Source organism: Falco naumanni, chromosome 1, assembly GCF_017639655.2.
Source record: "Falco naumanni isolate bFalNau1 chromosome 1, bFalNau1.pat, whole genome shotgun sequence".
Lineage (NCBI taxonomy): Eukaryota > Metazoa > Chordata > Aves > Falconiformes > Falconidae > Falco > Falco naumanni.
The window spans coordinates 115,083,430-115,111,356 of NC_054054.1; the positions used below are offsets into that span (position 1 = coordinate 115,083,430).

A 27,927-nucleotide genomic window follows, 5' to 3' on the forward strand; every position below is an offset into this window, starting at 1 on the left:
AAAAACAGACACACCAAGAAAATTTAGTGCAGAAGGCTGTTTATGCTAAGTGGCTGTGGAAGGTGCATTTGTATAGCATGCTGCAGTCTGATTTAAAAAAAACAAAACCAAAATGATGAGCTATGCTGGTACTAATTACTTTTATAGAAGACAACCCACATATGGGCTTTTAGTAGTATGTTCTGGTACGAAATCCCTAATCAGATAAAAAAAATAAACTTTCTACGAGCTTACAAACTTAAAAAGCTAAATTATAGACAGCACACTTATTTTGCCTTTAGTGGCAGGCTAAACCCTCCCAAGTGATAAAGACTAAAACAGTATTTTAAGTAAAATTTGAACTGTACTTTAAACAGGTTGTCTTATAAAGTGGTAAAGACAAATTAAAATAATCATAATCCTGAGATTAGTAAATTCATGACTATATTTCATTCTGACATTATTAGGGTACAGGTATGCAAAGAATTATAAAAAATATATATAGACCTCTTGGCATGCTAAGAAATTATATGCCAGAAAATAATTATTCCTTTTATGGTACAAACTTTCTGAACACCTATCTTTTATGTTGACAGGCACGCTTAATATCTACTCCAATAAACTCAACAGCTTAAATTAATAGTAAATGTTGGAAAATACTTCAAATTTGTCCGATTTTAAAAAAGTATGGTAACATTTGCTTTTTCTGTCTCAGTAGCTCTGAAAAAATCACTATAATTTGCAGCAATTACTAAGCCAGCCCATTATATTTTGTTTACCAGCAGCATCAGAATTTTCAATTTCACTAAGGTATTACATTTGTAAAATGAAGGATATAAAACTGCTGGGTTTACATTTCTCCTCTGCTGTCTTTTCCTGTGCTGCAGGAGCAGTCATTGCGAGTGACGCAAAAGGTTAAATCCACCCACATCATAGAGATAGCTCACCCAGAGAGGTGGCAAAAGCCCAACAGTTACAGTAGCAGCCAGATGCAAGGCTGTTTCCTTCCTCGTTACACACCCCATGCGCTGCAACCGCTCTCAGTTCCGTTCGGACCAGGGCTGGCCATCCCTCCGCTAACCACAAAGCAGATGCCTACTCCACCTCCGTCACATGTGATCACTCTAGTTCTCAAAACGCGAGCTGCATACACAAGCACTCCTTCTAGAGGAACTAGATATGCTAACCATCCTTAAGATCATCTCCTTTCGATAAACGAATAGACAAGTATCTATTCTCTGTGAAAAACAACACTGTGCACTGCTACAGTTGATCCAACCTAATGCTCTGAAAAGCTCCCTATTATTTTTTTATTTGCATAACTTCAGCTCAAGAATTTCCAATCACAGTTCGTTTGGACAAGGCTGTACAAACAGGATATAAAACCCCCATCCCAGTTTGTCATGCACTATTAAAAAAAAAAAACTTGAATCATTCATTAAACCTAGATCCTTATACTCAAAATCTGTAAGTCTCAAGTAGAATCTGGGTTTTTTTTACAACAAAGAGAGAAAAAAAAAAAGCCTCAAACATAACAGTATAGCATATATTGTTAATACTTATGAGAGGATATGGTGGATGTAAATATTTTAAAATCCAGCTTCCTTAAGTAGTCAAAAAAATCAGAAAGCAAGAACTACTGTAGAGACAAATGTCAAACATGGCAGGGTGAGGTCAGTATAAAAAAATATTAAGAAACAAAATCTTGACTGTGATCAAAACAGTCCTTAGACCTACTATCCATTATGGCAAATGGTGCTTTCATGCTCACACACTCAGCCACTCCAATTACTATGGAAATTACTGAGCTCTCCTGAAAATCTGGCCCAGTACTTTTATCACAGAAAGCTGAGAACAAAAAAGGAAGTTATTTTCCAATAATCAATAGAATGCACTTCACTCACAGTCATACTCAATTTTTAAAACTATGAAAATAATGTTGTGTGTGCAAAAGTTGCAAAAGACAATTTTTTTTCTTATATATAAGGCTATATAATAGGGCACTGCACTGCAGTAAAATTATGGGGGTTTTTTATTTTTATTTAGTAATTTTTTTAGTAATTTTTATTACACTAAAAGACAGAGTAAAAATATTCCCCTTTTTTGTGGAAACAGCACTTTGATTTTCAAATTCAAAGAAAGAAAATTACAGGAAGTTAAGGGTGTATCTGCTCTGTGCTCTCACATATGGAGGACCAGCTGAAAAATAAACATCACTAAATTAGTTGGAAACTTGTATTTGGAGTAGGCTTGCTGTTATGAAAGAAAAAAAGAAGTCAGGGCTACTTCAATATCTCACCTATCATTTTAAAAGGAAAACTGGGTTTTGTCTCTCCTCTGTTAGACAAAAGTAAAATTTCCTTAAGCTATACAAGGCAATGAGATAGAAGCCCAAAGTGAAGCTCAAAGGCTCTTTACTTGCAAACTAGCCTATGAACAGGATAAATGTGGAAGACCAAACAATAAGTAGAGCATTCAGAAACTGTAAGGTTATTAGTTCCATCCACGTCCCTAACTGCAATCCAGCATTAATAACCAAGTCCTGATTTTAAGTTCTTGCCCTATTTTTCAAAGTAACTTTCAGATATTGAGGAGAAATGGTAGTAATGGTTTGGAAAAAAATTTACGCATTTCTGAAAATTTAATCCTTGACAGTTTTCCTTTACACTTGGCATTACCTGTCCAGCTCTTATAACAAATGCCTTCAGAAAGATGTTTTTTAGGATGCAAATATGTTGCATTTCATATCAGTATGATTAATTAATTAAAATACAAGAAAAGATCATCAGCTAGAACAAATCATAGCTCAAATCAGAGATAAACTACTTTTTACCTGCTTAATTTTGATGTCCATCAAGATCATATTACTCTCTTTCTGCCATACAAGCATCCATCGTGCTGCAAGACTGCATTCATCAAGAACATCTTGGAACAGAACAAAACTTACTGTACTCCCAAGTTGCTTTCATATTATATTACAATGTTTCTGTTCCAATTAAATACTACCACATATTATGAATCACATTCAAGCCTTGTTTCAGCATGCAAATTATCTAACAAAATATGAAAAGGAAAAATCCAAATTATTTAACACTCTTTGCCCTATGGTATACCTTTAAACTCACGCAAAATTGCTAACACACAAAGCAAAATCTGCATACATTTCTGAACGACTGCAAACCTGTTTCTAAGTTCAAAAATATTTGACCCTGATATGCCTTTACATGAAGCCTTGCTAGGAAGTTCTAATTGTGCTTTGAGATCACAGATGTGGGTAAACCACTTCTCATTAAACTTTTTAGAACTCCATGAACCCTTTTGACACACATTTTCAAATGTAAATATAAACATTGACTAGCTGTGAAACTTTGTTTCATTCTCCTCCAGAGGAGAAAAAGGATCCGCCACAACAGGAAGCAGCCAAATGCGTTTTTTCTTACGTGGTATATGCTTAATTCCACACAATCTAGCAGAATCTGCCATAATTAGGCAGTTTGTGACTTCAGTTCTTTTGCTCAATAGAACACAAACATCAAGACTTTGCTATTAATGGCACATTTTCAGATAACATAGGTGAAGGAAGAGGAAACCATGACAAAAAATTCCAAGAAAGCATTGAGTACCTTTTTATTAAAGGACAACAAATATGAGTGAGCCATTAATAGTGGCAAAGATACTACAGGGGGTTGGGGTGGGGGTTGGCGGCGGGCAGGGGGGGATATCAATCAGCCTTCTAATGCTTTATTCATTCTTAAGTAAGAAAGTCTTACCCTCTGTCCAGTTTCCCCTTTACTAATACAACCAGACAACAGGCACTGCATGTATTGCTTTCAGATTGCCACCTCAATTATTATTTCAGATCTGACACACTGATGACTGACCCTAGCATGCAAAGGTAGAATTTTATAGTCTGCAAGTAGACAAAACAGATGCTTTACACTAGAGAAATTCAATCTCTGGCCCACCTGGAAAATTCATCCTATCCGCAATGTACTCCTACCAGCTTTTTACCAGTAAGAAGTTGCATGTTGAGGTACATGATGACAATGCAATAGTGACTGTACTGAATTTATGGAAAAGGTCCAGCCACGTTCCCAGATCCTTCTTGCCTTAAAAGAAAAGCTACAAGCTTGACCCAACCAAAATGCTGGATCTGTTTCCAAACTGAGTATCTATAATAATTCCTGACATGTAGCACGAGCTTCTATCAAATATTAATTAAACTCTAATGTAGGAAGCTTCAGTAAGCAAAGCAGCACAGCTTTTAAACAATCAACTAAATTTAACAGGCACCTGTAGCAGCAGAGAAAAGTAGGTGTTAAGAAACTCTAACATGTTAATTACTGTTCTTCTATCAGGTGGTTGGGAGACACTATTAGTAAGAACTGCAAATCACCTGTGAAAACTTCCAACACAAAGAGCTGAGATGATCTGCCAAGCACAGCATGTATCAGGAAGCAACCCAGTGCAAGGAGACATACAGGACTGTCATGTTTTGTTCAGAATGTCACTTTTCTAAATTAGGACAGTCTAGTCTCACCAACCATAGAGCCCACTCCTTTTTGCAAGAGTCTCCTCACATGTCACTCTAAGCTTGCTGTCTGCTTTCTAAGTGAACAAACCCATGAAAGCAGAGAAGTCTCTTGTCTTTGGGGAAGAAAAAATGGTAGGTCAGATGGAATTATGCTTCAGGCTGAATATAATACTTCACTGGCTGTGAGACTAAACGGACCTAAAGTAGTGATTTAACAGAAATGGATAGGAACTCAGATGTTTTACTTACAGTTAGCAGCAATCCTTAAAAACTACTTGTATAAATATTTGTGTAATTAACCCAACCTTAAAACCATTCAGACCTTTTTATTTATACAGCAAAGTAAAATTTCCAGTGTACAAAAAGGGCTGCGTGATCAAACTTCAATCACAATTCAGACTCAGATATCCTGCAGGATTAGTTTTAATCTACGTTTTTTCTCTTACTCCAACATCAAACCAGTCAGTTCTCTTAATTTGTTTGGTTATTTTCTTCCTGTACCTGTAACTGTGCTCTGCACTTACTGAACAGTTTTGTGGGGTCTTTTTTTTTCCTGTTGGTCAGAAAAATAGTAAGTCTACCAGAACACATATACATATATTTTAAGGCTTATATTAGTACACCTATAAAAGTGTGTTTTAATCACATTGTTTATACAGCAGATAACCTTAAAACAACCAAACAGTCATCTTTTTAAAAGTAGTTTTCTCATTGTTACACTCTCTTTGTACTCTCTTACTCCCACACCACACTCTCTGGGGTATATATTCTGAAATTTCACGCATACCATAAAGTATCTTTGGAATGTTACAGTATAATTGTTTAGAGAAACATTTAATGGATGAGTAAGCATCAAGAGGCCACGGCTAAGGGAAAAGAAAAAGTTAAAATGCTAGAAGCATTTCGTATTGAATGATCTTCTCAGCATGAGGATGGGGATAGACATTTGATCCAAAAATCTGGTATTGACTCAAGTGATACAAAACCAGCAGCCAGGCATATGAAGCCATCCAGCCACCTAACAAAACATCTGCTACCACCCACCTCTTTCAAACTGGACTTTAGTCACTGTCTAGTAAAGCAACTCCATGCTATAGGATATTATTTAATCAATAGCATGAATATTATAGTAGCAGATTACATGATCTTGACAAGTGGCTATTTTTTTTTAATTGGTTGCTTGGTATCCCAATTTACAGCACAAATAATTTGCATGTACATGATACAGAAATGCAACAGAAGTAACTGGAAAAAAGGCTGGGCACCAAGTACAGAGACAGCTAAAAAAAGCTGAACATTCTTTCACTACAGGAAACTGCTGGAGACAATATCCTGTAAATTAAAGCCAATTTTCCTGAATTCCCTGAAGGACTGCTCCTCCCAGAGATTCTACAAATTCATTCACAAAGGCCCGTCATTATAGCTTTCTTGGGGCTTATTTAGTGAACAGAGTTTAAAAAAGCAAACCCAAATTAAAACATACGGTGTATCGGGGGCAGAGGAGTGGGACAAATCAGGCCTAACCTTACATAATTGATTCATATCCTGATTATTACAGCACAGCTGAGATGGTTTTTACTCCCAATTCCTCCCCATCCCCATACCTTTTTAAGTTAAGGAAAAGCAAAATAATTACCTCCCTACCTGAATTTTTGATCAGAAGAATGGATACTGGGGCAGGAGAGGTACCATGTGCTGTTGTGCAGTTCTTTTAGCACCAGAGCTAGAAAAGCCCAGCTTCCTGCAGGCTTGTGTCACAGCTGAAGCTTTTCTCAGGATTGGGCACCTAAAATCTTCGTCCAAGTGGATTCTGTGGTGTTTAACAACATATGACCTGCAGCTGGTGCAGTACAATGTCTCCTAGCTTCATACTTAACACGGAATTTTCAGAAGTCTAGTGTCTTTGAGGAACTCCTATTTCTGTGTTAAATTTGGTGGAGAACAGGTAACAAGTTAAAAAGATAATTAGTGTGATTCTATGACTCTTATCTTGTTAATGAATTCATGGACAAGTAGCACAACTTCTGTTATGCAGCCTTCTAGTTCCAAAGCCAATATATTTTCCAAAATTACTCATCTATTTGTAAAATGTATGAATCTAAATGATACGGAAAAATAATGGATTGCACATGCTGCTTAATTAAGGCTTTAAGAGATATTTGTAGGCGCATAAGCTTGCAAGGGATTTTCCAGGTCACTGTATTTGCATCCTGCTATCAGAAACACTGTATTAATAATCTCTTCCAGAAGACATACATCCCCATCTTAAAATTAGTTTCTTTTTGCTAAGCCCCTCCATAAATAATATCAAAATCAGGATATTTCTTTTGATTTCCAGCTGAATTCATTAAAGACTCTATCCAGTGGCCACCTACATGAAATACTTCAGATTGTGTAGGATAAATTTTTACATCCTCAAGTTTTTCTTTCTCTTCTCTTCAACAACACAGTGATCCAAATGTTGCTGTCAGAAAAATTCACTGGTTTAAATCTGCAGGTTTTTTTCTAATACCATACTCAAAGGCAAATCCAAATATTCCATGGGTAACTTTTTCTGAAACTATTTTCACTTGGTGAATTATAGAGAACCATAATACTGCTGCTGATTGTAAAACAAGGTCTATAGATTACTTGTATTACAATGACCATACCAGAGCCTGTAAGTATGTCTTTGGGGGTTAGGGTAATGGGGAAGAGAACACAGTTCACAATGAAGTCTAACAAACAAGGGCATGTTAATCTTTTCAGCCACTCAAATGCAGGAAAATCAAAAGCGAATGTCTTTCTACCATAGCATCACAAAATCCAACCCCAAATACTTGCATGTTAATGCCTGCTGGGATATTTTCTGCTAACCATCCATTAGATTTCTTGTAATACTCAGTACACACATTCCTCCACAAGCTGGATTGATTTCTTCCACAGTTAACTTGTTTTTGCCAAAGTCTCTTTTAGTTCAGCATTGGCTGCCTGCCTAACGAAACAAACTTTCTTTATGCCAAAACTGTCATCTTCAGTTGCATGAGACGCATCTTACAAACATGTATAATGAGCCCAATGTTTAATGCTTGAAGAACTGCTATTTTAAAATGATCTCCAGAAAGACTTAAACAGATACAGAAGTGGTCAATATCTATCCAACCTTGGGGGGGGGGGTGGGGGGTGTGGGGGTGTCAGATCATTCTCAAGATAGATTTTTTTCCTTGTGCATTTCAATACACTTTTTAAAGAGAAAACCCTAAACTAATTATTAGAAAATGAAAGCGTATGCATTTAACCACAGACCGCAAGCCTCACTCCAAACCCAAAGCTGAAAGCTTCATTCTCACTATGAGGTCATCACTACATCATGACCACGTGCAGCATTAACTTGTCTCTTATTGAAACTACTAGCCTTTAAATACAAGACCCTGATAACCTTAGTAAGTTATCGTGTATTGCTAACAGTCAGACTGAAAAGATCCATCTAAATAAACCTCTTGCTCTATCTTTCTGCCATTTCAGTAACAGCTGAAACAAGAATACCTGTGTAAGAAGTTGTTCTTCAGTTAGATTATTGATCCAACGAGTATAACGTTCAGTAGACTCCAGTGGCTCTCTTCTGACTTGGCAACCAATAATCTAAAGCAAAATGAGATTAATCACATAGTGTAAACTGTTGTGCGCCCACATGGCAGTAAAACAATATCATAAAATAAGCATTCAAAACACAAGAAGTCCAAAAATCAAGATTATCTACACAGTCCTTATTAGCGCCTTCTATGTTCATAATACAAAATAATATAATATAATATGTCACCACTGCTCTGTTCAAATGTTAAATAGTTACAGACTTTCAAAGGTGTCTAGAAGACTAACATTGCAAAGTGTATTTTCAACAGCTTCAGTCTTGGGAATATTTGAACCATCTTGGCTGAAATTTTCAAGGGAAAAGTCATCCAAAGGCAGACATTTAGAATGCAATCTTTCAATCAAAATAGTTAGTTTGGCAAATGAAAATTAGAACTTGGATGACACCAGACAATTGTACCAACAGTGCTATAACCTATAATACTGCACATTACTTATAATTCATGTAAAATGGGGTGGGGTGTGGGGTATGTGGGGGGGGGGTGGGGAACAGAAATCTGTGTTCAGGTTTGTCTCATTTATGGTAGAACAATGTAGACACCCCATTTTGCTTTGTTCACTGAAGTACTAGGTACCCATCTGAGCAACATTTCCTTCTTTAATACTGTTCTGTAGCTATACAGGTTAAATATGCATTTTAATATTCTGAACACCTACTGATAGAATAAATAGCTTCCAATATGCAAACAGAATATTAGAGGAATTTCACACTATCTGTAACCGCACAGACACATATTCACGCAATTTCATACAAACATGAAACTGTTTACTCTGGTCAGACAAGGAAGAAGCCAAGGAGAACCCTAGGAGTAGGACTACACAGAACTCTGCTGTTTGCTGCTCCCGATGGTCTGCAGTCTATCTTCAGGGCACTACAGGACTTATTTATATAAGCAAAGTGAGCTGATTCTGGTTTATACCAACTACTGCACTCTCGTCATACTTTAACTGTCCACTTCTGTTCCAGACTGTGATGGGTACCTCCTGCTGAGGATGTGCTCACTCACTGAGAATTAACACCAAAGCACAGGTATTAGCACTTCTGAACACTAGCTTCAGATAATCAATTTCTGTTCAAGAACAGTGTGGAAAACTTACTTGGTCTATTTTCCACCCTAAGCATTCATAAGGAATGTTAAGTGTATATACTGAGTGCAGCCAGTTTAAATCTTTCAGGTATCTCTAAAGAGTTTTAAACCCCGCGCAGATGTAAGCAGTCAGGCTAGAAATCTGCATGTGCAGTTATGAATACTCTTGATGTGGGAACAAAAACACCATGAAGAGGTCTTGCTGGGGGACTGCTGGCAATGAAACATCACAATTTAAAGTATGATTAAATACAATCAAAATAACAAAGATGAAAAAAAGGAAAACATTATTTGCTTACCCCATCAGAATAAAACAGAACTACTGTAGTAGTTCAGACAACTGAACAGTTGTCTCTGACAACTATGAATTACTATGAACAATTTCAATCCTTATCCTTTCTCCTGAATTACAGCTAAGTAATACTAAGAGATTTTCAGAAGGTTAGCCCAGAACTGTCTCAAACTGAATATCAATTAGAAGAGTTCATAGATATGTTTTTAAAAGGGGCACTCCACAGATACAAAACTTCACAGAACTTGCATCAGGTATATGCAGATTCTGTTCTGTGAAGATGATTTTTATTTAAGAATAGAATTACACACAGAATTCTTGCTAGTATTCATTAACCAAGACCTCATTAACCTTCTCTTGCATAACCTAGGTTTTTATAACTTACAAAGACACTTTACAAAACTCTGCATAAAAGTCGGAAAGGAAAAATTACAAAGCACTGTTTTCTCAAAAGGTATTCTGAAACAATGCACTATGGAAACTTAGTTTCTTTATTCAAATAGTCACGGCCTAAGCTAAACAACTCCCAAACAGCTTTCACAAATTAAGACATAAAAAGGAGAATCTCAATTTTGTTTTTCTGAACACCTAGTTTTCAATTAGAGCCAAGTGATAAGTGCAGTCATCTCTTTCTATGCAACCTGAAATTTAAATGAGAATCAGAGGACAGTTTCACATTTTTTTATATTAATTTCTGATCAGTCTGACCATTTTCATAAATGCTGTTGATAGTTTAAGCAATCTAAAAAAAATGTTGAATCCAGGTGCTCAGCTAGAGGACTGCAATTCTCTAAAGTCCAAAGAACAAACTGGTTCAAATCTCAACTCCTTATACATCCAGAGAGAACTGAATGGGTTTGATCAATTATCTGTACGTACACTGAAGGAGAGGTGAAGGCAGACAGAATAACTGCTATTAAATTGGATCCTGATGGCTCTTTTCTATATCATACATCACATTTTGTAATTTCTAGAGTATGACTTGTATTCTTAGCCAAAATTTCCTCCTCTTTCCATATAGCCATACAGATAATTCCATTGAACACTCCAATTTACTTCTCTGAATTTTGGCTTGTAACAATGATTCTCTACTACTTACTGTATATAGGTCTTAAAATACTTTGAGCCTTTTGGACTTGAAAACACCATAATTAGGAAAAAAATTTCATCAAATAAGAAAGTTATTCAGGAATTACTGTTATTTGCAGAACAGACAAAACCAATGCGTTACACTGAATATTGCCATAATTTGGTGCAGAATCCTTCGAAGTGTAACTTTACAAACTCCTTTATCAATTTGCACACCTAACAGCAACACTAGAAAGGAAGAACAGTAAAATCAATGTTAAGAATTAATATGAGAAAGAAAAGCTGCTTGGTGGAAAAAATTAAGACAATACAAAATGTAACTTAGAAAAAAAATGTCAAGACTCCATATGCTCATTAATGTCCTCATTTCTTTATACAGTATTTAGTATATCGTACCTTCTCCCTCATACCTTTGGCTTTTCTTACTCTTTTCTAGTTTGAGCTCCAGCACACATTACTGAAGAATGAAATGCCTCCATTTAAGTTAATAGAAAGATGAGGTTAACTTTTCACTCTAATTTCTTCTTCCTTACACACTGAATAGGATCATTTTGTAGACAATAAAATACCATAATACATACTTAGCAATTCTATACTTGTTTCATACATGGAATTAAAGGAAGACAGAGAGGAAAAGAGGGATTAATGTATTTAAAACTTTTTACTAAAATGTCTTCCATAGTAGTGACTTTAAGTTTGCTTTTTCCTAAACATGCTATCTACACATACAACTAAAGTATTTATTTCCAGAAGGCTTTCTAATTATTCCTAAAAATCTATTCTTTCACAAGCAAATTGAATTGTTGTCTTCACTCCTCCTCATCCAAAGAGCCAAACCCACAACCACTACCTGACAATTCCTTTCTTTAAAAGGAAAAGAACAAAAAAGCCATACTTGGTGTTCTTAGTGGCCTTTTGTAAGATTTCCATGGATGTACCAAACCCATCAGCAGGGCATATAAAAAGCAAGGATCTCCCTCCTGCAGAAGACGGTATCATAAAACATCATTTTACCACAGTCTTTAGTTACGATGATATCGCAGCAAAACACAAGTATGAATGCATGTTATTGAGAACAGCTGCATTTTGATCTTGCAACACAACAGGAAAATAACTACAAATGCATAACAAAGTTAGCATTTTGTAAGAAGTGCAATGCTCGAACTTCCCTCTCCCCTAACATAACAGTGAAATGTTTTGCACGGCGCAGACTTCCTGCTTGCTTTTCATTTTCAGAATCAACACTGCTCAGGACTGCTTTTAGCATAATCTTAACAGATGTTTTACAGACAAATCTTAAAATTGTTGCTATGCAATCAGATTTATTTCTAGATCCTCAGCCAAAAAAAATCACACACCTTTCTGCTCTTTAGCTATACCATTCCTTTCCCAATGGGACTCGGACTCATGACGGGGATTCTTGACTTACACGGTTGCAAGATAAACATCACCAACACAGAGTGACTCAACCTGAGCCTTTGGTGCAGCGTCTGCAGAGCACAGCTCATTTCACCAGCTCCTTTCATCCAGTCAAAATCTGGATTATTTACAGCACAAACAGCTTCCTCCAGTTCCCCTGTGTAAGGTGTGGCATCAGAAGCAACGGCACACTGTTTCTTTTGCATTTCCTCCATGTCTCTCAGAGCTTTTATATCAACTTCAATGAATATTTACTTACAGCTTTTAAATTGAAAGGAAAGGTTTTTCACTGTTGCTTCTTTTGTAAGTTTTAGATTTTATCAAAGCATTTTTTTCTGGCTCATTTTACACCCATTCAGACTTCAGAAAGTACAAGAAACTCTCCATATCAAAAAAATCCTTTCGATATTTTGAGTATCCATTTCTATGCAAAAATGAAGCAAGTTTCAACTTTTTGATCTAATTAGGCAAGCTTATTTTTATTATTACAAATGCTGACTGTATACTAGCATATACTTGTACCTAAACTATGTAATATCTGCCACAAATGCAATATGCTTCATATTCCAACTGGAAACTTGCTGTAATGTGGTATTGGTATTACTTGTATAGGAAGAAGAAACATGAACCATAAACAAAAAATGTGTCTGGCTCACAGCAAAGGACTGTGGCAGTTCATGGAAGAGCAAAACTCTAATCATGGCAATCCTTTCTGCTACAACACCAGATGAAGCAATTTACTTTCTGGACAGGCAATTACTTTTTTATGCTTTAAATGTAGTTTACAGATTAGTTAGCTATTTACTTAATTGCAATCGGCACTGGCCTCTACGGAAAGAAATACAAAATAATTTATAATTTATGGCAGCAAGAGACAGTGACAGATAAGAATATTATGAGCATAAAACAATGGTCTGGTTTTATCTAAACTACCAACAAACACATACGCTGACAAGCCATACAAATAACTTTAAAAAATATAAATGGCTTAAAATGAGCTTTGTGGGGTGAAGTGGCCAAATATAAGCATCTAGCCTACAGCCCCGTGGCCCTTCTGGCCCCTAACTACAGCTTCACAGAAGGATCAGGCCTCTAGTGTCTGCGAGCCCTGGTCTAGATGGTCTCAGACAGCCTGAGGTCTCAAACTAGCATTTTATGTCTATGCTTAGGCACCTGATGCTCTCTTCTTTAGTAACTCAGCCACTTCACATGGTTAAGACTGGAGTTCATGAACCTGATCAGAATCAAAGTCATCGATGTGTACGTTATATCACTACGTTGAAAAGATTTTCAGAAGTTAGAGCACTATAAAACTATTACAATGTAACTATGATACTATTAGAATTCTACAAATAACAACATAAAACTAGAATAATGTGGTTCTTCATGAAACAGATGCTCTAAATTGGTCACAGGATGCTGGGCTAGCCATGAGGTATGAAACCTAAACCTAAAAAGCACGTTCAATGACTTGTTGATCAATAAAGGTCAGAGTTATGATCACGTTCAGAGGAACTAGCTGGGATTATTACACACATTACAAAATTGTACTATGAGCACATATAGTCAGTGTTCTGTGAGTTACAGAATTGTTTCACTGAAATGCAAGAGTATTTCAGTCATATCTCTGGTATGTACAAAAATCAGCATTCTATACCCAGCAGCAACATCAGCCATCTGCATACATGCCATAACTTGTTCCAACTTTTCACTAGTATTTGTTTTTAAATGCAATATTCAGGTAGAGGTGTTCCTTATTTTTGTCATTTTAGGTTTTTATGTTTTCCCTTGCACATATAAATGGAAAAGGAAGCGGGTGAGAAGGAGCAAAGATTAAATGAGTTGACAGTAATTAAAACCAACACACTTTCTGCAGATGTGGCATTTTTGGTTTTTTAATCAGTACAACTTCCTCTAGCACAGAGAATCTTTCTTATTCAGGAGACAGCCTATGGGTCAGAACCCTCCTGTTGTACTACAGAGAAAATGAAGATGAAAAATAAATTGGTCTCCAATTTTTTCCCTCTTAGTTTTATAAAAAGGGGAAATTAACACAGCCAAAAGCATAAACTCTTTGTAAGGTAGCAGGCACTAGGTATACATAGGATTTCTTCATATAATATAACTTCTTTTAAGGAACTTTGTTTTATGAAGTTTTTTTAATTAACTAACCAATAATGATACTGAAGCAGGTATTGGGGAAAAAATGCATTTTTAGCAAGGAGAAATCCACAGCTTTCCTGTAGAAAATAAACTCTTTTCCTCAACTTATGTTATTAAACGAAAAACAACTTTCAAAGGTTATACAAAGTACAAAACTTACTACACACTTGAGAAAGAGTGTGCAGTGTTGAGTTTCGTGTTAGAAATATGACTGAATGACATAAACCTCCTAGAAGAGAATGTAATTAACTACTTAGTGAAGCTTTAATTAGAAGTATCATGACATCTGATCCTAGATAATGTTCTACGAGCAGAGATTCTTCCAATAACAGGAAATACAGGAAGGATTATCTCTAGTGCACAACACCTTTCCCCCCAATATGCCTGTTTATGAGGGCTCAGAGAGGGAAATTTCCTAAACTAAAAAAGCTAATAGGAGGCATTTACCTTATCCTGAATGTAAAAACAGCTTTCGTTAATCGTGCCTACATCTTGGTGTATAAAGAAAAGGTAGAATTCACCTGTGCTGTCTTTAAACCCTACTTCTATTATTTTTGTTGTAGTCATTTCCATCCATCCATCCCTCCATTGATGTGCCAGTACAAACATATCCTGAAATTCAGAAGAAAACTTGATGGGAGAGTGAGAATTTTTCTTTTTATCTTCCCTCTGTATTAATTTCTATGGTTTTCATTCACATAATACTTTAAATATTATTTGGTTGTAAAAATGTCTATGATAAGTCTCATTTTCTTCCTGGGTACACACAGCCCCCTTTATAAATACATGTATTTTCATGTATTTGTCTAAAAGATCAGCAAAGCTTCAGGTATTGCTGCAGTGCCTCTAACACTAGCTGTTAGAAGCATGGATCAGCAGCACCCCTAGGACGTTTTACTGAACTCTCAGGTAAAAATCTACCATGAAAAGAGCAATTGATCGAGACAGTCCAGGATTTCTTTTCAAGTACATTTATGAAATAGTGCTTGTAGCATAATTGTTAATTGCACAGCTGTGACTAAGCATTATCTCATCAGATCATCCATCTCTCACAGGAAACATGATTAACACAACCCTCCACAAGTCTTTAATTGTAATTTACTAAGAACAGCTACAACTTTCTTATGGTAACTGGCATGACTGTAAAATTAAGATTTAACTATTGAAATGCCTAAGTATTGATTAAGATTTTTTGCCAATGGCAATAAGCATTGTTTCACTCATTTTAACTAAATGTGAGCAAGTGATTACACTTATATTAGTAAATTATTCCTTCACCCAATTAAGGAAAAGATAAAGAATATTTGGAATTGTATATTAAAATCCATTTTAATTACAGAATGCTGGCGCAGTGAAGCAAGATCATCTTGAAAAAATTATCAGCTCTGTTTCCAGTTCTTATTCTTGTTACTTAGAGCAAATAATTAAAGCTTTATACAGCTAAATCCATATTTTGTAAAAATATATTGGGATATATGTATATATGGGATATTATTGGATGGTCTTCCTTCAGATTGTGATAGCGCTATAGAAGAACCTGTCCATAAAATGCTAATCATTAAGAAAATAAAATCGTGTCAATAATAACTCTCATTTAGGACTGATTTAGCTGCCATTTAACCAAATGTTGCTTCTGCTATCATGTATTTAATTAAAAGTAACAGCAGCTACAAAGTTCACAAAGTTTATTCAAAACTCGAGAAAATTCATATTTGGATAATGTGACAAAATTATAGGGTTGTTAGTCCAAAAAACTGTTACCTGAAAGATGAAGAGAGATTTACAAAATACAGCCGTTTACCGAGTACACTTTACACTGAGTTCCCAGACAAGTACAATAACTAAAACATCTGCTTTAATGAGTAAGAAACTTCTATGGCACAGCAACAGCTAAACAGACTAGGTATTTATACCAAGAATTAGCATTTCGGATTTTCACCTTACTAAAAACAAGTCTTGAAATTTATGTTGTTAAAAGTACTGATTTTATTTCTATTATATTGTCTTTGTCTAGAGGCCCATGACCTTTTATTTTTCAATGCAGCACAATGATGAAATGATTGAAGATACTAGTGGTTTTAAGAAGGGTTTTGTGATCATCATGTAATGCAATCAAAGAGGAAAAATGAATGGAAGGAATATCTTTATATGGTTAAAATCTTTCCAAAATTATATACTGGGGCAAGAAGGTGGTAAAATGTATTTCCTCTCTCCTCTATTTCCAATGAAGGAAACTGTTCTTCAAAACACACGACACCTGTGAGGTAATTTCTATTAGGTGTAAAGACACAAAACACACCCTAGTGTATTTAAAGCATGTTTTTAAAATTATAAAATATGTTAGTAGTGCTGACTCCCCAGGGAATCCTTTAGATCAGATGAATATCCACTTCCACAGATGTTCTTATCTTATAACAACCAATTTTTAAGAACACCTGTTAAACATTCTACTTGGCACTGGTTCAAATCCGAAGTCCACAACAGACTGTTATATGTTTACTTTCAGCACATTTAAAAAAAAAAAAAAAAAAAAAGGGTAATTAAAACCCAAGGAAGTCTGAATTTTCTTTACTGAATTTATATGAAAAAATGGATGGCAAGGTGGCATAATCAGAATGAGCACAGATGAGTATCACACCACACCACACGTACATTTAAAAAGGATGTTGTCATGCATATGAAATCATGAAGTGTGAATGTCACATTTTTGGAAAAACTTCAAGTAAGTATCACTGAAGAAATACTCAGCAATACTACAGCAAATCTGTAGTTATTACATTAAATTAAATGAATTTCAGAAGTCCTTTTTGAAGGTAAATGAGTAAGCCCCAGTATGCTGATAACTACCTTGGGTAGGAAAAAAGCACCCAACCTCAGAAGCCCTCGTTCAAAATCTGCCATCCTGGAATGAACAAGATCTAAGGGCTCAACCTCTGTATAAAGGCTATGGCATGTAGAGTCTGAATTTGATTCAAATTAAGAAAAATCTTTGGATTCTGTTGAGATGCTTACACAACCAGTCCTTTGCACAACACTTAAGAACAGCCAAAAAGAGCAGTATGTTTGCACAATTTCTATTTTAAACCAAATTTCTCTTGTGTCTGTAGCTCCACAAAGTATGTTTGGATTAATAATAGTTATCACCACTGCAAAACATATAAACACAAGGAGGAGGGGGGGTCTTAAGTTTTAAACATTTTACATTTCAGACATAGTTTTAAAAATAAAATATGCTGAAAGTCTGCATTAAAATCAACCATTCATGAATATCAAACTCTAATAATCAGAATTGTTTGATGGGGTTATTGGCATGTGGAGGCCATATTAAACACATATTTAATTACAAAGTGGTGTAAGTTGGGATGTTTCTCATTTGGGATATTTGATTAAATGTAGAACAGACTTAAATTGACATTGTGACTTTGAAAATGCACTGCGGTTTTTCAGAAATACCAAATTAAAAAGAATCTTTAAGGAAGCTGCCTAATAAAAAGCAAAGACACAGCTGAATTCCAGCAGATCTGGGTGATATACATGGAAAGGCCCAATTAATGAAAACCACCACAAGAATAATACTCTCACATTGTCAAACAAAGAATTTTCTTAATTCTTCAGTGCAGAAAAAGAGAAAAAGAAAAGGAATCATATTTTCTCTTCTTAAACATCCTCCACTGTCACCACTTCAAGAACAAAACCTCTGCACAAGCACTGCTCTAGTTTCTACCCTTCATACCAAAACCAGATTATTGAATTATTACCAACAACTTTAAAAAACCTCTAATGACAATTTCCCCAAGTCATAAACTTACATATTTTTGTAAGTATCTATACTGGATAGCCTTAACAGAATTACATTTTCCATAAGCTGGAGAAAAATGTTAAAGACTTGTAGTTTGCTTATGGTGTGCAGTATATGGGAACTCAGTATAAAGTATTAAAGTTCTAATGACCAGAATAGTTAGGCTAGTTATTGAAAATATTTCTCTGGACATTTTTTTCTCCTACATAAAAAATAAACTGATTTTGGACAATCGACAATTGTAGGTAATGACCTCAGGAATATAATCACATTTTCCCCTCTGTCCATACCAACGATGGACCAGAGTGTCCTCAGATCTACTTAGCCCATTCAATAGAGCAAACTCCTACTAGCAGGGTTAAACAAACAAATTTGATCTACTCATCTATCCTTCAAGACATGCTAGCATCCAGTTAATTTCTTTTAAGAGCTGTTACATTAATTAATGCTTATATTAAAGCTAAACTCTATAGGCACTGCTTACTAGGACGTGCCTGGGCAACACCCACTGATCTGTCTCAAACATGCTGAGTAAGGGAGACAGAAGGAGAAGGAGAGCTGACGCAAATTAACTAAGGAGAATCAAAGATTACTTAAGTTCTACAGGATGAAGATTTTAATCAACTTCATGTCCAAAATAAAAAGCTTATCAAAGAAAAATCTGCTAAGCTATATGCAACAACTGGAAGACAAAAAGGGAGATTGATAAAACCCAGACTTCAGTAGAAGACACAGAATGAGAGAACACCACCAACAACCATTAACTTGTTGCACACAGGAAGCACAGAATTCAAATGGAGGGATTTTTCTATTACACCAAACACAGAGGTAATATTTCAATGTTATGTAGTTGTGTCTAATGACAGTTTAGTAAAGCTTCACATATGTTTATTATCTTTTCACAGCTGCAAAATTACATATAAGATACTACTTACCTATTTTCACAGTCAAGACTAAAACACTGTCTAATCCAAGTAGACAAAAGGTAGTAAGATTCCTCCAGGAATAAAGGCTCAGACTACAGAACAATGTCGTTGAGCACTTCCTTAAAACAGCAGATGAGGAATGGCAAAGCCACTCTGGAGGCAAATCTGCATCTTCTCCCTCCTAAATGAAGCCCTTGTCCACTGCATCACACGGCTTCAGCAAGACCTGATCTAAAGCTCCTGAGAGCAGGTCTTTTATAGGCAGATACAGCCTCAGTCTGCCCATGTTCCAGGCTGACCAGAAGCTGTAACGCTCTTGTGTGAGAGCGGATACAAGCCCTGCTAATACTGTTGTAAGGCAGGAACTACTAGCTAGGGTTCAGCACTGCTCTAATCACAGCCACAGAGTTTTCAGACGAAGCAAGATTTTGTCTGCTAACTTCCACCATGAAGATGTACTCCTAATACAGCACATATTTTTTCACTGTGTAACATCATACTGTGATCCAAATATGCTGAATAGTTCATGAACACATTTAGACTTCAGGTCACTTCTCAATGAATTTCCTGAAGACTTGTAACTCCGCTAGAATAGCAAAAGCTCCTTTGCATGGTTTTCAGGTTAGAAAAAAAAAACACAAATGCACCAGGTGCAATTATATGAAAATCCATACAAGTTTTTAGAGCTTCTGAATTCCAATTAGTACTATGCAACAAAAGACTATTTGAAGAACAAGACACAGATACAGGAGACATGCGTTATCTTGATTTTGCCAGGTCTAGCCACACAAACAAAGCTACCTTGTTCATTAGATAGAATAAATCCACATCTAAGTGCAATTACCCGACTGCATAATAACAGTTTTGACTCCCAAGAGAAAGCACGCAAGAGGAAGCACAGCATGTACTCTGAAAGGTAATCTGTTATTTTCAGTGATATTTTAACATTAGACTAATAAGAAGATACAGCAAACAAAGGGCTTTAAGATCTTTCAGAGGTAACCAAACTCCATTGGTATGTGGAATGTAAAAACCACTACACACTGAGGACTGCCAATATTCCTGAAGTGCTACTATTGACTGCCAATGTATAAGGTGGCCTCCCTCTTTATTTTTCTTCCCATTTTTATTTTTTATCCCATGCTCCCTTTCATCATGAAGCAGCCTGGCCTGTCACAAGGCCGATAAAACAATCTTCTGCCTTTATTCCACACTTGTGATAATAAGCAGGAACAAAAACCCCACACATTAATGTGATATACTATAGCACAGCTGCTCAGTAAAAGGCTACACTGAAAAGTTGCTGTTGTACAAGCCAGTGCTCTAGTGAGTGATGCTGCACTGGAATTCTATCACAAGAGTTTCTACACATGCAGTTACGCACCTGAGATGAGATGGAAACAATTGTCTGGATGTTTTTTCCACTAGTTGAGTACACAATGTTTTAACTACTCAGCCAAAAAAATTACTTAAAACATACTATTTATATACAGTGCTCTTTTTGTATACAAAACAACCCATGCACACTCTGACTTAAAGAACTGCTCTGATATGCGAGACGAGACAGTATATAGAAACTGGTCCAGACTACATACAATTACCTCCCTCCCTCCAAGGACAAGAGCTAGATCTAAAATATGCAACTCACTGACAGAATATACAAGAATGTCTGTTACTCTTTTTGCAATCAGAAAAAACAAAGCTCAGTATTCGTTAAGCCATTCCCCACAGAACTGCTCTCATGGATTAACTTATAGAACCTCGTCTCTAGCCAATGTAAAAATATTCAAAATATTGTCAATTTTTAGCTGTTTTGGAAAGGAATCAGATCTCATTGTCATGACAGTGACATGAACACTCAGAATGCTGATCTTAAAAGTTCTGTTCCACATGATTATCTACTTCATGTACTACTAAAACTTCATTTTAATTATACCTGTAAGAGAGGATCTACTCATTTTCTTGTACACTCTTTCTGTTACTACTAAGAAAACCTTTACTTGCTATTTCAGATATTGATTTAAATGAATAAAGTGGAAGCTAAAAGGACTGACATGATCAAGAATCAGTGAAATCTGATCATTTTAGTCACAAAAAAGAGAAAGTGAAATGATTCAAACTAGTGCTCAAATGGGGGGAGGGGAACAGTCTTTCTAACATGTAATAGAAATGTGTAACAGGTCTAGGCAAGTGGAATGGCCCAGCGTACAGTGACAATATAAGAAACTTACCTATTAGACTGTAACTGTTAAGTTCAAGAAATATATTTGTCCAGACTAAAAGACAAAAAAAAAAGAGGGGGTGGGGGGTGGGCACACACACCAAACCTAAGTTTAGTTAATTTTTGAGTTTCAGTGGTAGTGGAGGAGAGACATCCCATGTCTTTGGCCTAGACTTCTGCCTTAAAGAGAGGATCAAGCTCAGCTATCTCATTCATTTGTTCATTTCTCCAATTCATTTGCTGATTGTGTAATATTTGTTTACAGCTTTCCCAGGGGCAGATGAACAGGTCTGCAAACTAGCAGTGCCATGCATTGTTCAAGTTCACCCAATCCAATCAACTACCTTACAGTAACATTAACCACCAACGATAAGCAGAATTTAGTCAGTTGGTTAACACATTCAGATAATGCAATAGATTTAAATGACCTCAGGCATCGCACCTCTTCATCTAAATCCAAGGTACAGAATATGTCAAAAATTTGCTTTAGAGATGCAAACCAGCAAGAATTTCTCATTGAAGAAATGCAAATGGTTACATTGTCTCACATGCCTAGGTATCCTACATACCTACATGTTTGAGAAAGAGGCTAGTAATTTCACAACAAAAAGAAAGATGTTCATTCTGACACTGGTACAGATTCATCTCTTAGGCAGGGAAAACAAAGGGAAATTATGTTCTTTAACTTCTATTGCCCGTTGTTTAGGAAGACGCGGGAGACAGTGAGGAAGAGCTTAACTATTTTATAAGCAATTCTGCAGAAAGAAAGAGATATAAAAATATGAAGTCACGTGCTGTTCATGCGCAGTATTGTGGGGGAATGCACATACTCAAATTAGACAGTAGTGAGAGGAAGAATAAAGTAACACCATGCTCAGCAGACAATATGGTGTCCAAAAATATTCAGTATGGCTCTAAGACAGATGAGAAAGTCAGTGGGTTTTGAGTGTGAAGAGTACATCTCATTTTAGCACACTTCTCCTTCCAGTATCTGGAATCCTTAGGAAAAACTAGGTGAGTATTCCGAGTGCTGCACTATTCTGGAAAGCCTCCATAATGGCACAGTGGCCTGGTACATAAGCATCTCAGGCGTAAAGCACATTCTAGAGAAGCTCTTTCATGGTACTTGAGCTCTCCAAAAGTGTACTCAAACCACATTCAGCAATTTAATCTTTGGATGCTCATAGCAGTTCCTGGTGCAAGCACCCAGCAACGAGACAACCTGGGAGCAGAGACCACCAACCACCTCCTCCTTCCTTGAAACAAAACGCTTTGGGACTTCTTAAAGGGCACTACTCTGCTCAAATAAAATACGGAATAAATGTGGGGAGTGTGTGTGTGGTTTGGGAAATGATTTCCTGGGCTACTCTAAACTCAGAAGATTTGTTCAATAGAACACTAGTATGCACACAAAGTTGGATCTCCTTCAGAAGAACGCAAGTAGAAGTAAAATAAGATATGAACACCTGATTTTTTCAGAATTAAGGGAAACGTGATCTTGAATCTTCCCACTCATTAGCTGCCAAAAAAGCATATATGATTCGTGGTTGGTAAATAAGCAACACCTGGCTTACCCTGGATAAATGGGATAGATGCTGCTTGTAGGGATAAACAAAAACTAGACCAAGAAATTTTAGTAACAGTTGTTCATTCTCTACTAACAGTCATTTCTGATCTGATTAGAGCATAAGCAATTTGATGGCATGCTTATATGCAGCATAAGTGCACATGTGCACTGGACAACCAGTGCCAAGAGGCTGGTAGCTATCATATTATCAATACACACAAAACAAATCGCACTGTCCCTAAGCTTTCAAACTGCTAAAAGCAGGTATTCATATTGAGGCAGCAGAGCTTAAGAATCTGTAGTTTAAATACACAAAGTCTCAAGAGCTTGTGTCTTCTGAGACTGTCCTATTTACAGAATCCTTGTCACCAGGACTTTAAGATAATATAAAATATTCGACAGCGGACAAGATGACAGCAGTCCTAGAGAGCTGCATTTACTAAAATCACAATGTATTAGTAATTTGTCTTTTGAGATCCAAAATTCTCCACTCTACATGTTACCAATGACAGAACAGTTCCATCCTACAAGGTTTTTTTAAGAAGTCTTCCAGATAAAATGGCTTAAGAGAGTATAAATTAATTTGCTGTTGCTCTTTCAAGTATGATTAAGTAGTCTACAATACAGGAAATGAGAGTGATACAGCCACGGGCTTTTGCAGGGTTACCCCACTCATATTCCAGTACCTGAACCTGGGGGCAAGCCTTTTGCTTTTTCAGAGATAGACACATGAGTTTCTTTGAAGAAAACTGGCTGGGGAGTCATTCCAAAGGCATCTGATATCTTTGGTTCCGCTGTTTAGTAACCAGGCCTCAAGTCAGGATAAGGCAATCTGCATTTAAGAATAACATGAACGAGGAAGTACCTCGGGGATTAGTTAGGATATGGGAGAAGACTCCTCTCAATGGAGAAAGTTGGGAGACATTTCTTACCTGTAAATCTATACTAGTAACGACAGTAAACTGAAGCCTCCAATATCAGAGCCCACTGGGAATACTAGCCTTCAAATCTGGCTCTCAGTAACAACCAGCAAGGCTAGGATTAGGAACAGTTTCTGAAAGTACACAGACTACATAAAGTCAAAAATCCAGGTCAGAAGAAGTTGCAAAACAGTGGAAAGTCCAAGTCTGCAAATTAGAATTTCAGGAACAAACCAAAAAAGCTTACTGCTTCACAGGCATTTCTCAAGCTTCTGCTTTTTTCTTTTTTCTTTTTTTTTTTCTTTTTTCTTTCTCCCCCTCCACCTACTCTGGCTTATCATACTGACTGAAGCTAGTACCAGTACTTTAAATACAGAACAGAACTTTATTCGAACATCCTCAACCATCTTCCAAGGCCAGAATTTCAATGACACAATATTCTGAAGACAGCAGAGAGATCATTCTTCTACGAAAAGCAGTCCACCCTGACATTGGTCAGTAGATTTGTGGCCAGGTCAACTTTTACTTTGCCCAAAGTAATTCAATTTATGTCAGAACTACTGGGGGGCTCTGGACCAAAGTGATCTATTTGCTCATCAGGAACAGCTGGCTATATTCCCATTTCTCCTTTCAGACTTCTGAATTAAGAGTTCTATCAAATACATTAGCCCAGAAGGTATACTTCTCATATATCTGGCTAAGCTGGAGTTAATTTTCCTCATAGCAGCTCTCATAGTGCTGGGCTTTGTATCAGTGGCTAGAAAGATGTTGATAACACACCAGTGCTTTGGCTATTGCTGAGCAGTGCTCGCACAGCATCAAGGCTGTCTCTCCAAGTCTCCCCTCAGCAGTAGGTGGGCAAGATCTTGAGAGGGGACACGCTCAGGACAGCTGACCAAAGGGATATTCCATACTGAGTGACAGCTGCTCAGCAATAAAGCTAAGAGAAAGGACCAGGGGGTGGGGGGACATTCATTGCTGCTATGTTTCTTTTCTGGAGGAACTGCTGCGCATACTGAAGCTCTCCTTCCTGGGAAGTGGCTGGACATTGCCTGCTGATGGGAAGCAGAGAATAAATAATTTGTTTTCCTTTGCTTCCATGCGCAGCTCTTGCTTTTCGTTTTATTAAATTGCCTTTATCTTGAACCACAAGTTCTTTCCATCTTATTTTCTCCACTCACACTGTCCTGCTGAGGAGGGGAGCGACAGTGTGGCTTGGTGGGCACCTTGCATCAAGGCAAGGTCAACCCACAAGTACCACATATTAAAACAGGATCAAAATTTTAGATTAGTATAGAGCATGGGAAGAAAAAGTTTGCGTTGCTTAAAATGTATCATGAAGACATATCCTTCAGTCTACTCAGGCACCCAGTATTACTTATTTGATTGTAATTTAATAGTTCATGCTGAATGCTGTTAGGCAGTAAAGTACAACAGAATACAAACGAAACAGTTGAAGTGTTTTTTAAATAGACTACAAACTATTTAGTTTAAATTAATCCAATTTAATTATTTTCCTTAATTAGTCCAATTAAGGAAAGTTTTAATATACTGATACAGAAGTCACATACACAAGAAATATGATAGATCTTAACACTCATTTCCATAAAACAAGCTTACTGGATCAACTTGCCTCTCCAGTTTTTTTGCATTTTACTATACAATTATATTAACTGATTGATATCAAACAGAAACAATTGTTGATGTATCATTTTATTATGTTTGTAATGTAAACTAGGTTAACTGCTACTCAGGTACTACTAAAACCGTAAGGTGATACATTACATTGTAGGGATTATCAGATTTCATAAGAGACCTAATACAGGTGGTGTGATGAGCAGGTACACATCCCACCACTAAGCAGCAGGTTGTCTGGCAGACATTCCTCAGCTGAAACAACTACAATCATCTCTACTTCGAAGCAAGTGTGTTTCAGAGGAAAAGTTCAAAAGGTGTTTAATTCCAAGAGTGATAATCCTGAAACTGTCTCTTTTATTCTGAGACCTGCAGGAAATACCTTCTTGACAGTTCAAGTCAATTGACCTTTTCCAGAAACCTCTTGCACATTGACATAAATCTCACAAGAGAAAATGTCAGAGATGTGAGAACAGTAAGTCTATTTTTGCTGAACATTGGTGGTAGGAATACAAACTCAGTTTTCAAGTTTATAAAGGAGTATCTATTGCAGTAACATTGACAAATAAATTGCCATAACAAATTATTTGTATTTATTGTTTTCAGGTAACTAAAACATATACACAAACTTTCTCTAAAGGATACTGGCCCTAATCACAGACATGTATTTAAAATAAAAATTATATAGATAATAAACCAACTATCTCACAGAATGTTTTTGAGAGTTTACTTTGTAAGTATAAAGAATGGCATTCTAACACTGTTTTCTTTTGCAGACAGACATAGGGAGAAACATCAATTTAACTGTATGCCAGTTTATTAATGATAACAATCCATATGTTCCTTACAGTTTACAGTTTCTGTAAAAACAGATAAACCATAACTGTAGCCAGTCCTTTGTAGATTTTCACATTACTTAGTAAGGTTACACTAAAAAAGGAATTCTCCTTTAGATTACATACTGTAATCTATGTGAAAACCTGTATACTTCCTTGAAAAATAGTATCGCTGCCATAATGAGATTTGGTTTACTGAACAGAGAAAATAAAAGGAAGAAAAGAAGTTCAATCAAAGCTACTATTCAGTGCAAGGATTAAAAATAAAGGCAAAAGAATAAACTGGTTATTGCCTTGCCTCCACCAGCCCTACTGTGAAATTTTCATATCCTTTTAAAGATGTATCCGGCACTCTATAAAAGCAAAACACACAAATACACACAAGAAAAAAGTACTCACACTGTTTGGGTGTTGAATGGCAGCTTCGTGCTGCAGTCTAACCCGCTGTGGCATCATCACATCATCCTGGAATAAATAGCACACTGTTACTGGACATAAAAAGGGTCACAGTACAGTACTCAGACACACATTAGAATATGCTGCTAAATTACCATCATTTTACTGGCTTGCAGTCAGAAATACAAATGGAACAAGTAATGAGAGACTTTACATTTTTAGTGGATTAAACTCAATTCTGTTCAAATTGCAAGTGATCAAAACCACTACGCAGCAACAGTGTTATGATCTCAACGTATATCTTATGGGCACCCACACATTTTACATTTCTAAGGAAATTCACCAACTCTTTAACAGCTCCATTAGCAGTAGCAGTGTGCGTGGACAAGGAACTAACCTTGATTAAAAGCATGAGATTTGAGACATTCTAGCAAAGTGAGGAAATGTTCTTTGTAGTCTGGCTGTACCTTGTTTCATTGATAAGGAAAAGCTTCAGTTTCTAGATCTACTCATACATCATATTTCATGAGCAGAAAAAGTAGTATTTGTGAAATGACACAATTCTAAGAAAAAAAAAGGAAAAAAAAAAAACAAGAAAAAAAAGCCCACCACACACATAAAATGCATCAGCATTGATAGCGTCTTTAAAACACACCACCTGGATTTAAATTTGATGTTAGTACTTCTTTCACTTGTAGCATAAAGGTCTATTTTGTTTACATAGAAAAATACAGGTTGCCTTGTTAAGAGTTAATAACCTTGCTATCTTTCCTTGAACAGATAGGAAATACTCCTTTCAAAATTTTATTATTTCCTGTTCAAAGTTATATCCTTTCTACGCTATGGTTTTATAATCTATTAAAATGTCCAACTGTTGCACAAAATTTCTTCCCTAAATATAGTCTCCTGAGGTTTCTACCTATATTCTTTTCCATTTTGGTGCCATATTTCTTCCCTTTTAAAGAATCAGTTCAGTCTTTCTTAGATGCTGGTTAAAGCTAACACAGCCTATTTCTTTTCAGAGTATTTCCAAATGACCCTACCTTATCAGGCATACATAATTCAAAGGAGCCCTGAATTCCTGTTCTACATCCATTCTTGTAACAGTTACTCACATTTAAATAATTCTAAGGAAATTCCTTAATAAAGCCAAAAAACCCAAACATTGAATTTCCAGCTTTCACATTGAAACTTTCTGTCAAACTAATAGCAACAAAAAATATATTGGTGCTTAAATATCTAGAGCTTAGAGGGCTGAATGACCTTGATATAAAGGTGATATTATAGTATCATCAAAAACAATGCAAGGATGAAAAAGGTTTTGTAAGTGCATCTAACTATTTAATACAATTCAATTTTAAACATAAAACAAATGAATAATAAAACTGACTTTTTACACGCAAGTTTAGAAAAGATGGAAGGAATAAATTATA

At 36.2% G+C, this 27,927-nt stretch overlaps 1 protein-coding gene across 1 annotated transcript in view; it reads right to left on the bottom strand.

The window, feature by feature from the left end:
• Positions 1–27,927, bottom strand: part of B3GNTL1 (UDP-GlcNAc:betaGal beta-1,3-N-acetylglucosaminyltransferase like 1) — a 128,140-nt gene that overhangs the window by 82,072 nt on the left and 18,141 nt on the right. The window contains exons 5-6 of the mRNA XM_040580074.1: positions 26,498–26,563; positions 8,039–8,134 (exon numbers count right to left, since the gene is read on the bottom strand). Of these exons, the coding sequence (XP_040436008.1) occupies positions 8,039–8,134; positions 26,498–26,563 (162 nt within the window). The remainder of the gene's footprint in view (positions 1–8,038; positions 8,135–26,497; positions 26,564–27,927) is intronic.